The sequence below is a fragment of the Hoplias malabaricus genome, chromosome 9 (genome assembly GCF_029633855.1).
Source record: "Hoplias malabaricus isolate fHopMal1 chromosome 9, fHopMal1.hap1, whole genome shotgun sequence".
NCBI lineage: Eukaryota > Metazoa > Chordata > Actinopteri > Characiformes > Erythrinidae > Hoplias > Hoplias malabaricus.
In genome coordinates, this window is record NC_089808.1 from 18,762,636 (window position 1) to 18,777,097 (window position 14,462).

Below are 14,462 nucleotides of genomic sequence, written 5' to 3' on the forward strand. Positions count from 1 at the left end.
TTTGATCCAAAAGCCATATTTATGAAAGGAATAAGAGATAAGAAAGATGGATAATGTTAATGATACAGGGTTTAAGAATGAGGTATATATGACTTCAGACAAAATATGATTAATATCAGAGACACGGGCAGCCATCGCCTAATGGTTAGAGAAGAGGACTTTGGGCCGAAAAGTCATTGGTTTGATTCCCACGACTGGCAGGAAAATTGGTGGTGGTAAGAGTGAAGGAACAGCACTGTCCACCTCCCTCAATCCAGAGCTGAGGTGCCCTTGAGCAACGCACTGGACCCACAACTGTGGGAATGGCTGCCACAGCTCTGGGTGTGTGTTCGCAGACCCTAGAACACTAGTATATATTCACTACTACAGATGGGTTAAATGTGGACGATATATTTCTTTGTATGTTGTACAATGACAAATAATGAATTACTTCATTAATTGTCTGTAACAGCCTATCCAGTTCAGGGTCACGGTGGGTCTGGAGCCTACATGGAATCACTGAATGCAAGTCAGGAACACACCCTGGAGGGGGCACCAGTCCTTTACAGGGCAACACACACATACTGTCCAGATGTATAATTTGTTCTTTGAGCCATCCTTTAAGATAGACACATTTAACACAGGTTTTACTAGACAATGTGATACATCACTGAAAGTGAAAAGCACATGTGGACTAAGGTGGTACAGTAATATATATATATATATATATATATATATATATATATATATATATATATATATATATATATATATATATAAACAGGATGTTATTATGATCTCTTCATGAGGGGTATGAGTGGACACAAGGTGTTCCTTAGGTTTAGTGTATAATTCCTCTACTTATTATTTTTTTTTATCTTATACATTTTTTCATTATTATTTTTTTAATGCAAGTTTTGAAGTCTTTTATTTCGGATCATACCGGATGCAGCTAGCCACAAGGGTCATTAAAGTAGAGAAGCCAAAGACAATATGACACTTATGTCCTCATTTCCTGTATTTTGCAGGTGGGTTGACGTAAAAATAATTACACAAATAAAATTGTGAGAGCTGCATTCATGGTGTTATATTAGTACAGTGGAACCTCTACTTACGAACGCCTATAATAACAAACTTTCCAAGATACGAACTGGGCATTTGAATATTTTTTGCCTCCACCAATGAACCATGACTCTGGAAACGAACCCGAATCTTCGCCGAGCCAACGGCTGGAAATGGCCACTGACCCCAATAGGCGAGTCTCCCAGCGCGCCCAGACTTCAGTGAGCTTTTAAGATGAGCAAATTGTAGTTTTAGCAATTTAGCATTAGTGTAAATAGCATCGAAATTCATGCTAAGTTAAGCCGTATCTATGCTTCGTCTCCCCATATTCACTCACCTACTCTTCGTTATTCCACCCACCTCCCACCTCCCGTCATACAGCCAGTGCCTGTGTTACTCCTCCAGCCAGTCGTCACATCTTCGATGTGTAACTTAAAACTTTATTTCTTCTTTATTACTATTACCACTGTAATTCTTTTTAATTTTTAGTAATGCTATATGTATTTTTTTTACTAATTTGAGAGTTTTGTAAACATATATCAGTGCAAAAAATGTGACTTTTGGGGTGGGCTGGAACGCATTAATTAAAAAAGCCGCTACTAGGGGGACTTGGTCTGTGTACATGTGCTGGTGCCTGGAGCCAATCACTTGAGAACTAGAGAAGCGCAGGTAGCTGAATCAATGGTAGGTCGCTTGGTTATTACTGCTCGCGCTGAATGCAGCTGTTGGGAAATGGGGCCTATCCGGTGAGAGTTTCTTAGCTGTGGGTGAATGTGACTACTTTGGTGTAGGTTGGTGTGCAGTGACATTAGCAGCGGCTAACTGGTGCTGGGCTGATGCTGCTTGTATGCCACTTAGGTTTCTTGAGCTCCCTACCGTTGTTGTTCGTCTGTGTTTTATCAGTGTCTATGTATCATGCAGGTCAGAGGGCGTTGGTGTTGCTTGACTGCTGCCTACTGATACATTTTGTGTCTACAGAACGTTGGTATATCAATCATATTGACAACAGCAGTGTCTTTTTATTCGGGTATGTCATTTAATATTGGGGTACGATGGTGATGGCATATGGGTTAACATGCATGAACATTAATGGATGTATTGATATGGTGTATTATTATTATTATTATTATTAGTGTATGTATGTATATATAAAATTGAAATGGTGATATTGTGTATAAAGATATGGGCACAAGTCACAAGCACTGTATGTATGGGTGTGGGCCATATGCTTAAGGTGACGTACTGACACTGTTGGCTATGTTTGTGATTGTGTATTTTAGTATACTGAATTATTTTGTGATTATGGTTATTTCTCTTATAGAGTGGGGCTGCTGCCAGAAGTGCTGCGGGCCACTGTTTTTCTCTCCCCTGTGTATTGTGTTTTTTTTACATGCGTGGACATTGTATTAGCTGAGCCACTGGTTATCATTTTACAAATTAAAAGTTTTTATTAATACTGTTTTGGAGTTTAGGCCTTAATGCCGCTAGCTATAACGTTTTGTGATAACATATCATAGGCCGTTTTTATGTCATCTTGCTTTTGATGACCGTGGTTTGATATTGGTTTTGCGTGGTAGTGTTATTGACTGCATGACTTGTAAGCAAATCAAAGGGCTCTGTGGGTTGGGCACTTCCTTGGCCACACATTCTGTTGGTCTGTGATATGTTACTTGGTGTCTATATATATATATATATATATATATATATATATATATATATATATATATATATATATATATATCAGCTTAAACCCCATACAGCTTTTTAAGAGTATCTACAGTATTAAGTGTTTTTTTCCTTAAACGTTCAAAATAGGTCTAAAAGGAGTCTGTCCGTCAAGGACATATTTTAAACGTCAATGGACGTCCAAAATACGCCTAATAGCCAGCTTTTCAATGTCTGTGTTTGGACATCTTTTCAACTTTCATTTTCAACCTTAAGAGAACGTTGATTAGACGAGTCATTACGTTATTTCAACGTTGAATCAATGGCTAAATGTTTACTGGGATATATATATATATATATATATATATATATATATATATATATATATATATATCAGCTTAAACCCCATACAGCTTTTTAAGAGTATCTACAGTATTAAGTGTTTTTTTCCTTAGTGCATTTTTTTAATTAACTGAAATAAAATGTGTATTGAGACTTGGCATTCTGATTGATACACGTGTGTTATTGTCTGGCCTTAACACTCATTCGGTTGAGTAGCCTAGCAAGGGGTCCCCTGTCCTGTAATATAGGGGTGGCGTAGTCGATGTATTTAATACCGTGGTTGTGCACAGTGTTAGCCTTGGGGTGTCCGGGGTGTGGTGCCCCCCCCCCACCATAAAGTAGCCTGGAGCTGACCCCGGCACATATAGAAAGTTGCTAGATGTGGTGTTAGTCTATTTGTTTTTTTAATAACTCACTAGAGAGTTTGAAAAGTTGCTAAATGTAGCAGCAAAATCAGTAAATTGGGAATATGTCACAGCAAGCAGATTGTGAAACATCGACTTGTAAAAGGGAGAATAACACCTCTGTCATTGCTGCCTGTTATTGAGCCCTGTAAAATTTGTGGTGGAGACGGTGGCAAGAACTGCATAATGCTTTACAGCACGTCTTCCACATGTTACAAGAAGAAGCTAGCTTCTCAGTATGGACATTATGGCAGAGGCTGAGAAGAGACTGTCAGGGGAAGAAAAGAGGCCATACACAAATATGATATGAACACTGCAGCTGGTGGAAAAATCATGATGAATGGACCAAAAGGAATTTTCAAATAAAATCTTCTTACATTGATTTCCATTGAAGGTTAAGAATGTTTTTCCTTCTCCTGTAAAGTTAACACTTTGGCGATGCATCTTTTTTTTTTGGACAGTGACAATATATAAAATTTTTCCCATTATGTTATGATAATCCATTTTGTTAAGTTACTTTGTCTCTGTTATTAAATCTGACAGCATCTTGTGAATGAGTTAGGTTTAATAACAGGTTAAATTGAATTATGTTGAAGGATAGCATTAACAAATACAATAAAAAGTTTTTACTTAACAACAAAGTCATGTTAATACTTCGAGGCAGATTTGTCACTGTACTTTTGTGAATGTTTGACAGGGACTAAGAAACAAACTGAACAGTTTATAAGGCTTAGAGATGCTCATGAAACTCCCTTCACGTGTGTTGATGTTCCACATATTTTCGGGATTTCTCTGTTGAAACAAAGTCATGACAGCAGTGTTTCTAAACCCTGGTCCCGCAGGCTCACTGTCCTGTACCTTTTAGCAATCCATTGTGTTTGGAGCAGCAATAACACTAAAAAGCACAGGGCAATGAACCAGCAGGTCCAGGGTTGAGAAACACTTCTGTAGTGGCTGAATTTCAACTGTGAAATCCTGAAGCTTTTAAGTAATTTCCCTGCTCACCAGGGGTGCAGAGCAGAGGGTCGTCATTACCATGATTGAAAAACATGGTCATGAAGGAGACTATGATTTGATTAACTTTTTTGTAAACTATTGCAACTATTCAAACCTGTTATGGTTAGTATTGTTTTTGTAGTTCATACTCACTATAAAACATACATTTTTTTCATAGGGTAATCCTGCAGACATTGGGCTTGGAAGAGAAGGTGTCAAATGGGACAACTTGAAGAAGTACATCTGAAGTATGAGGTTGTGTTAAGCACTCTGTGTAAAGAAAGTGTGAAAATGTTAAGGCAAGATTCAAATAACACATTATTCTGATCTTTAGGATTGCAAGTGTCCAAGGCCAGAGCAGGGACTAGAGGATGGCAAGCACACTGCAGCAACCAGACTCTGGTTTGTCCTTACTGATAAATTATTTGGACCTTTAATTTTACCACCTCTTCTAATTGCCTCTATCCAGGACAGAGGAACTGGTGCAGGAGGAAGGTCAAAGTCTGGGAAACACCAAATGAATAGAGGACACTGCACAAAATCCAGAGATGGTTCTTCCCAGATAGCTCAAACTATGGGTTTATTCCAAAACCTTGTGAGCTGCCTAAGTAAGCACTGGCCTCCTGTCCTCCTGTCCACTGTTCCTCGTGAGGCAGATTATTGAGACACTCTAGTTAGAGAGTGATTGCATGTCTTGTTCCTGTCCACTGCACACAACTGGTGTGTACTTACCACAGGAGTTAGCCTCATCTCAGCATTTTAGAGCGCTGGATTCTAGAGTTCCTGTTTTTATTGCAATTTTAATTATTTTGGTCTGGGAGAAATAGAAGGGAGTTGTGTTTGCATTGGGATGGTTTGATGCTGCCTTTAAATTCTGCCAGATTAAGACATTTCAGTAGGCAACATAATGAGGTATATTTCCACGCCCATCACATTTCTGGTGTCAGCATATCTCAAAATATAACAAAATGCCTCAGCCCTGTAGTGGAAATGATTATGCCTCACGTTGCGGTGGCATAAATACTACATAGCGGAGTCAATGATAATTAATTATTTTTTATTAATAATTAATTATTTAATTCATTCATTGCTAAGCTTCATGTTCGGGACCCATTAAATAATTTGTAGTGTCTTTACCTGTCCAAGTTTAGCTTGGACAAGTAGGTCATCATGTTAGATGACTTTGCATATTCATTCATTCATTCATTATCTGTAACCGCTTATCCAGTTCAGGGTCGCGGTGGGTCCAGAGCCTACCTGGAATCATTGGGTGGAAGGCGGGAATACACCCTGGAGGGGGCGCCAGTCCTTCACAGGGCAACACAGACACTCACAAACATTCACACCTATGGACACATTTGAGTCACCAATCCACCTACCAACGTGTGTTTTTGGACTGTGGGAGGAAACCGGAGAACACACCAACTCCAAAGTGGGAATCGAACCCACAACCTCCAGGTCCCTGGAGCTGTGTGACTGCGACACTACCTGCTGCGCCACCGTGCCGCCCCACTTTGCATATTATGTAGCAAAATTAGCTAGAATTAATTATTATTAATGAATTATGCTCATTGTAGGTTCTTGGCTCCGAAATTGAATCTGAACTAGAAGGAATAATTCTGTACAAGAAAAGTGCACACACAAATAAATAACCAAGGATTGGTTTTATCTCACAACTTGTTTATTAATTATAATATCAAATAATGAATATTGATTATACATTCATTTAATGAAATAGATTACAGCGATACATGAGGGAACAGGGAGATATATGAGGGAATTTCTCTATGATAATTACCCTAAATACTAAAAAGGCTACTGTTTATCCCAGCAAAGCAATCCGGCAAGGCTTCCTGGAGCACCGCAGCCGCGGGCCTTGTAGCACTGCAGCCGCTGGGTTCCTCTTTCTCCCTCTTGGCAAGGGACACGGCGACCACTCCGTCGGAGCTGGTGGCTTTCTGAAGTTCTCTGTGGGAATTCTCCGTCATCGCTGATCTGCCTCCTGGTGAGAGATGCGTCCATGCAGGTCTTTGCTCACAAGGTCATTCTGAGGGCGAGTGTGGCCTTCTTTGTCACTGATCCTGAAGCTTTTGTCATCACTTTGAGGATCAGAGGTCTGAGGTCTCCTTCAATGCTCTGGGTGTGGCGTTGAATTTTTGCTGGAATAACTACAGTCCCTATAAAGGTAGTTTTCTACTAGAGGTAAAATTCAAATAGAACTGTTCTATCTGGACCACGCTTGAGGGGCCCAATACTGTTTAAGAGAGCCATAAGAGAAGCTGAAGCCTGCAAAACTGGAGAGCTCTCTGATTACCCTATCTGAGAAGCATTGTCTGCTGGAAGCAGGAGAGAGACGTTCTTCCTTGTTCTTCAGGAAAAGCCAGAGTCATTTCCAAAGGTGTGTAAAAAAAGGGGTGTGAAGTGAAGAAGGGCAAGAAGGATTGTGTCATTTTTGCGCCACAGGGTTTTTTAACCAGAGTTTAGAAAACCTGCCTTGAATACCTGATTAGTCCTCAGTGATTGAGGATTGGAGCATCTCTTGCTCCTGATTGGCTGTTTCCTGTACCTTGGTAGTGACATCACATAAAATTTATGACACTTGACAAAGTCAAAAACTTGAAGACACAGTCCCAGTTGAATGAATATCACAGAATTCTGAATTATATTTTGCAATATAAGAGATTGTGTTAACACAAGTAATATCATTCAGACAAACAATGTTTAACATAATTCTTAACCAAATATCACAAAGAGTATGTGGCTACCTTGGTTCCTACATAAGTTCATATAAAAGGGTGGTTTAAACATATGTATATTAATTCCACCTGTTTTGATTTGTCTAAAAGGGAATTCATTTCACACAGTGGTACACATAGGCACCTTGTTTATCAGGTAAACAAAAGAATTAAGAAATGTGTGATTCTTTTGTTTAACAGTCTTTTAAAATGTGTGAGAAGACAGTTTTAATCAAGGTTGAATCTGTGTCTCTTTGCATTCTGAAAGATTCTTCTCTTGACCCTATGTCATAAACTGTTCTGAAAAGGGTCTGTAGTGTCAGTTTTATGACCCTCTTACACAGACCTTCAGACACCAATTTGGGGCCAGTGCTTGCTGGAAAGCATATCGCAAATTCCAATATTGACTTGTGTGGGTTGGAGATGTCTCTGAAAACCAGCTAAAATCTGGGTATTAAAATGAAAGTCAAATTTCTTATTAGAAATTAATACCCATTCATCATATCACATTACAGCCCATATATGATAAAATCTGAAAAGCAATATATGCACAGTATCCACGGACAGAACCTTAAAGCTATTAAAATATATGATTAAAATATGATCAAAATCTCTGCATTATAATAATTTATGATTTGTTTGCATCATATAAATCTTCAGATTGGGACTGTCAGAATATGGAGTTAAGGTTTTTTTCCCCTGTATTGTCACATTTTAAATGCCAAATTCCTCCAGATTATATAAATGCTTCCAGTCTCCAGATGAAAATGTGGGCTGAACCCTTTCACACACTACCTGGGTTTCAATTACAACCATCAATTTTTGTCCACTAAGAGTGTCACCTAAAATCAACTAAATTAATTAACTTCTTAGCATGGTCTTGGAAGGGTAGTCTACCATACCAGGAATGACAAATCATGGGCTCTCTGGAAGCTCAAAGGTCTTTCAATTTCAGAAGCACAAGCTGTCTCCTGTAAGATAATTACACAAAGTAAAATAAAAATGCATTGTGATGAGTTCACTTTATTTCACATTTGAGCACCATTTACCCATCTTAGTACAAACCGGATTCCAAAAAAGTTGGGACACTAAACAAATTGTCAATAAAAACTGATTGCAATGATGTGGAGTTGCCAACATCCATCCATCCATCCATTATCTGTACCCGCTTATCCAACTTAGGGTCGCGGGGGGTCCAGAGCCTACCTGGAATCATCGGGCGCAAGGCGGGAATACACCCTGGAGGGGACGCCAGTCCTTCACAGGGCAACACAGACACACACACACATTCACGGACACTTTCGAGTCGCCAATCCACCTGCAACGTGTGTTTTTGGACTGTGGGAGGAAACCGGAGCACCCGGAGGAAACCCACGCGGACACGGGGAGAACACACCAACTCCTCACAGACAGTCACCCAGAGCGGGAATTGAACCCACAACCTCCAGGTTCCTGGAGCTGTGTGACTGCGACACTACCTGCTGCGCCACCGTGCCGCCCGAGTTGCCAACATCTAATATTTTATTCAGAATAGAACACAAATCACAGATCAAAAGTTTAAACTGAGAGAATGTATCATTTTAAGGGAAAATGATGTTGTTTAAAAATTTTATGGCGTCAACAAATCCCAAAAAAGTTGGGACAAGGCCATTTTTATCCCCCCTTCTTCTTACAACACTCAACAGACGTCTGGGGACAGAGAAGACCAGTTTCTCAAGTTTAGAAATAGGAATGCTCTCCCATTCATGTCTAATACAGGCCTCTAACTGTTCAATCATCTTGGGCCTTCTTTGTCGCACCTTCCTCTTTATGATGCGCCAAATGTTCTCTATAGGTGAAAGATCTGGACTGCAGGCTGGCCATTTCAGTACCCGGATCCTTCTCCTATGTAGCCATGATGTTGTGATTGCTGCAGAATGTGGTCTGGCATTATCTTGTTGAAAAATCTAGGGTCTTCCCTGAAAGCGATGACGTCTAGAGCGTATGTTGTTCTAGAACCTAAACATAGTTCTCTGCATTAAAGGTGCCTTTCCAGACATGCAAACTGCCCATGCCACAAGCACTCATGCAACCCCATACTATCAGTGATGCAGGCTTCTGAACGGAGCATTGATAACATCTTGGGTTTATTGTTGTCCTCTCTGGTCCGGATCCCAGTGTTCCATAAAGAACTTTAAATCGTGACTCATCTGACCACAGAACAGTCTTCCATTTTGCCACACTCCATTTTAAAAGACCCCTGGCCCAGTGCAAATGTCTGAGCTTGTGGAGCTTGCTTAGAAATGGCTTCCTCTTTGCACTGTAGAGTTTCAGCTGGCAATGGCGCATGGCACGGTGGATTGTGTTCACTGACAATGCTTTCTAGAAATATTCCTGAGCCCATTCTGTTGTTTCCTTGACATTGGCATACCTGTTTGAGGTGCAGTGACGTTTAAGGGCCCGGAGATCATGAGCATCCAGTAGAGTTTTACAGCCTTGACCCTTACGCACAGCAATTGTTCAAGATTCTCTGAATAGTTTGATGATGTTATGCAGGGTTGATAATGATAACTTAAAAATCTTTGCTATTTTACGCTGGCTAACACCATTCTGGTATTGCTGCACTATGTTTCTGCGCAACAATGGTGGAATTGGTGATCCTTTTACCATCTTGGCTTCAGAGAGACACTGACACGCTGAGAAGCTCTTTTTATACCCCATCATGTTGTCAATTGACCTAATTACTGTTAATTGTTCCTCCAGCTGTTCATGATATGCTCTTTTTCCAGCCACTTATTGCTACTTGTCCCAACTTTTTTGGGATTTGTTGACACTGTGAAATTTTGAATCAATATATTTTTCCTTTAAAATGTTACATTTACTCAGAATAAACTTTTGATCTGTCATCTATGTTCTATTACGAATAAAATATTGACATTTGCCATCTCCACATCATTGCATTCAGTTTTTATTCACAATTTGTTAAGTGTCCCAACTTTTTTGGAATCTGGTTTGTAAGCCGGGGATTAAATATGTCATTTTTGCAGAGCAGGGGCCAGACAAACATATTATCCTCTACAAAAGGGGAGCACAGCAGAAAAGGTTTGGGAACCACTAGCCTAAGCAAAGTGGCAATCCATGACAAACATGAAAATGTGAGGGAAAACTGAATACATTTTCACACCACTTTCAGAATTCTTACTACATCACTTTACATATTCCACATTTTGCTTATAACCAACTGTTCTAGGTGAGCCCCTTGAATAAGGTGCAGCTTGAAATGTAAAACCATCTATGTCACAATACCAGCAAAAGTGACTACTGAAACTGAAAGAAAGCCACCAATGCTGTGAGCCACCAATGCTGTAAATTGTCCCCAGCAATTGCATATAATGTGCATTTACGGACCTGTCCATCAGGTAATGTTAAACCATGTTCCTCCTCCTCTGGTCTTCAGCACTGTGTTGCAATGACTTAGCAGGTCTTCGGTTTTAAGAACATCAGTGATTTTGATTATCTCACATTCCAAGATGGGGCAGCATGGTGGCGCTGCAAATAGTGTGGGTGTCACACAGCTCCAGGGTCCTGGGGTTGTGGAGGGGTCAAGCCCTGCTGTGTGTAACTGTCTGTGAGGAGTTTGGTGTGTTCTCTCCGTGCCCGTGCCGGGTTTTCTTTGAGTGTTCATGTTTCTTCCCACGGTCCAAAAACACATGTTGGTAGGTGGATTGGGGACTCAAAATGTTCATAGGTGTGAGTGTGTGAGTAAAAGTGTAAATGTGTGTTGCTCTGTAAAGAACTGGTGCCCCCTCCAGGGTGTGTTCCTGCCTTGCGCCCAGTGATTTTGTGTAGGCGCCAGACCCACCGTGACCCTGAACTGAATTACAGACAATAAATGAATAAACATCCCAGAATTCCAAATGTACTCAACTTTTCTGCCAATTTCTGAAAAATGTTTGAATGGCTTACTTCATAAATATTCGTATAATTTGTAATTGTCTAAATGACTGAAACTGCTTGCAATTTTAGATACAGTAAAGCCAGATTGTTTGAAAATATTACTTCATCTGGCACAACATTTGACAGCTCTTTAGTAATAATATCATTATCTGTTAAAATGGCCATAAATGTTTAATTGTCAGCTTGAGATGCAGTAGGCTGACAATGGTTTGAAATAGACCTCTCTACAAAAGCATCAATCACAGTCTGTTTTTTGTGGTTTCTCGACAAATGTGAAGTAAATGTTGATATTATAGAGAATGTTTTGTTACACTGACTAAAAGGACAGGATACTACTTTGTAATTTTTAATGTGACCAACGTGATCAATTTCACATTCAACAATTTGCATAAATCACCACACCTAAATGGACAGAAGTCAACATGGCAAATCACTGGTCCCTATTAATAAAATCAATGTTTCTGTTAGTCTTATTTCCAAATTCTAAATCCATGGCTACAGGGTATTGGCTAGTAAGAATTTTTTTAAAACAAAACAAACATTGTGTGGCACAGTGGTGCAACATATTTGAGCAACACTCCAGGTGACTGTCTGTGAGGAGTTTGGTGTGTTCTCCCCATGTCCACATGTTCGTAAGTGGATTGCCTACAAAAAAAATTGGGGCAATGGAAATGCTATATATATATATTATGTGTCATAAATATCAGTCAAAATTCACCTAGTGATAAATTTGTACACAGTATTCCACAATATATGTTTCAGTGTCAAAAACAGATGATATACCACAGATTTGGTCTTACTTTAGCCAAATATTGAGTTCTTATATTTCAATATATGGCATGAGGATATATTCGGAGACTTTATTTGAAGTGTATAAAACATGACACTGTATAACATATGATGCAAATATTGGCTCAGCAATGTGACCAGATATGCTCCACAAATGATCAAGATACTTCAAAGAATTTGAAAAGAATAACTTTGGATTCTTAGGCCTTTGACACACTGAGAAAAGAGCTAAGCTAATTAGGGAGGAGTTAGTCTACCATAGGCCAGTGAAAGGCGTGAGAGGTTTTAAGCTTTGTTGGAGAGGTTAATTGAGAAAAAAAAAAAAAAAAAGAATTAAATGGAAACAAGTTTGCATTAGTCTTCATTTTATTAATCATTCATTATCTGTAACCTCTTATCCAGTTCAGGGTCGCGGAGGGTCCAGAGCCTACCTGGAATCATTGGGCACAAGGCAGGTGTACATCCTGGAGGGGGCGCCAGTCCTTCACAGGGCAACACACACACTCATACTTTGAGTCGCCAATCCACCTACCAACGTGTGTTTTTGGACTATGGGAGGAAACGAGAGCACCCGGAGGAAACCCAAGTGGACACGGGGATAACACACCAAACTCCTCACAGAGTGGGACTCCGGCTCTCCAAATTAATAACCTTAATTTCAGAAGAACCTCACAATTAAGTGTTGATTAAATGGACATTCTTATATGAAGTAAAAATGAAACATAATATTTAAATTTTTAATATTTAAATTTAAGTTTGGACTATGATGGAATCTAAAATTAACTGGTTTATCACTAAATATAATCAAATATTTACACAAATATTTAATGCAAGAATTATTCATTCATTCATTGTCTGTATCCAATTCAGGGTCGTGGTGGGTCCGGATCCTACCCGGAATTACTGGACGCAAGGCAGGGACACACCCTGCAGGGGGCACCAGTCCTTCATAGGGTGACACACACTCAGATATTCACTCACACACTCACACCTATGGGCATTTTTGAGTCACAGATCCACCTACCAATGTGTGCTTTTGGACCGTGGCAGGAAACCGGAGCACCCGGAGGAAACCCACGCAGACACGGGGAGAACACACGACACTCCTCACAGACCCAGAGAGGGACTTGAACTCACAACCACCAGGTCCCTGAAGCAATGTGACTGCGGCACTACCTGCTGCGCCACTGTGCCGCCCTATGACTATTTAATAGCTGAAAAATAAAGGGGATCACCGAAAGTCCATCAGCATTGTCTCAGATAAGAAGTGGATGCTAGGATTTATATAAAATTGAATTACATCCCTTTATTCATTACTTCTGCTGATTCTTCTTCTGAACAGATCATATTAAAAAACACTTTACTGTACCTTAAATATTATATTAATTAATTTTTTTTTTTAAATGGAAAATGCACAAATTCACAATAGAGAGTAACTGCATTATCAGATGAAATGGAATTAGAGATCTTTACTATGAACTAAGAGTGGGTGGAGCTAGAACACAGAGCTAGAAAATACAGCCACACAGACAAGACTGGAAGTATTGCCCAATGCAGGAGATATAATATCACTTATCATAATGCTGCTCTTCATCTCTGTTTTTATGCTTGTCTCCAGTATTGGTAAGTTAAAAATGCACAATATATTTGAGGGTGAAATGAGCATAACAGGGAACAATATATGGGTGTATTTAGTGTGTCAATGTACTGGAATATTTAAAATGATCTTAATGTAAAAACTAATTATTATGTTATGTTTCTATAGGTGAAAGTAATGACCTCATCACTCAGAACCAAACGAGTGTGTTTTTGAGTGAAGGCAGCATCTCCACACTGTCCTGTACTTATGATGGATCACCTTACAGTCTCCACTGGTATCAGCAAAAGCCTGGATCGAGACCAGAGTTTCTGCTGCTTATTCAGGTATCCAGTGGAATTGAAAATAAGGCTAAAATGCTTGACAGTCGATTGTCAATCAAACTCAATAAAACAGAGAAGAATGTGGATCTGGTGATCTCCTTTGCTGCAGTATCAGACTCTGCGCTCTACTACTGTGCCATGGAGCCCACAGTGACAGGAAGCCCAGCTCCTTAGTACAAAAACATATGGCCTATGTAGAATTATAATTTTACAGCAGGGGGCGCTGTTTGCTTTTTGCATTTATATACTCAGCTCCATCAAGTTTAACTGTAATTCTATTTTAAGTCCAGCTATCATCTTGCTGAAATTTATTCTGATATTCTACATTTGTGTGTAATATACACACAAGGATCTTTAATGAAATGACATTTAGAATTTTTTTTTATTTTCCATGCTTAAATGCATAAATATTTTATTAGTACATAATGCAAATGCTTTGTAAGCGTATGCATGGCTTTTCCTATTCCTTAACTAAAAATTTGACAGCATGTGGCATGTTAATAAACAATAAAAGATATTAATATGTATTTAAATATACTATAATGGCAAAATGCACTAGAGAGTGACAGAGGAGGTCATTCCTACCTGTAGCCATCAAACTCTATAACTCCTCCCTGAATCTGAATCTGTCTGT

The 14,462-nt window shown here is 39.4% G+C and overlaps 1 gene segment (V, D, J or C); it reads left to right on the forward strand.

Annotated features, from left to right (window-relative positions):
- The first annotated feature begins 6,468 nt into the window (after nucleotides 1–6,468).
- LOC136706639 (T cell receptor alpha variable 14/delta variable 4-like) lies at nucleotides 6,469–14,002 on the forward strand. The segment is given in 2 exon segments: nucleotides 6,469–6,562; nucleotides 13,674–14,002. Coding segments are annotated over 2 exon segments (423 nt in total).
- Nucleotides 14,003–14,462: the final 460 nt, after the last annotated feature.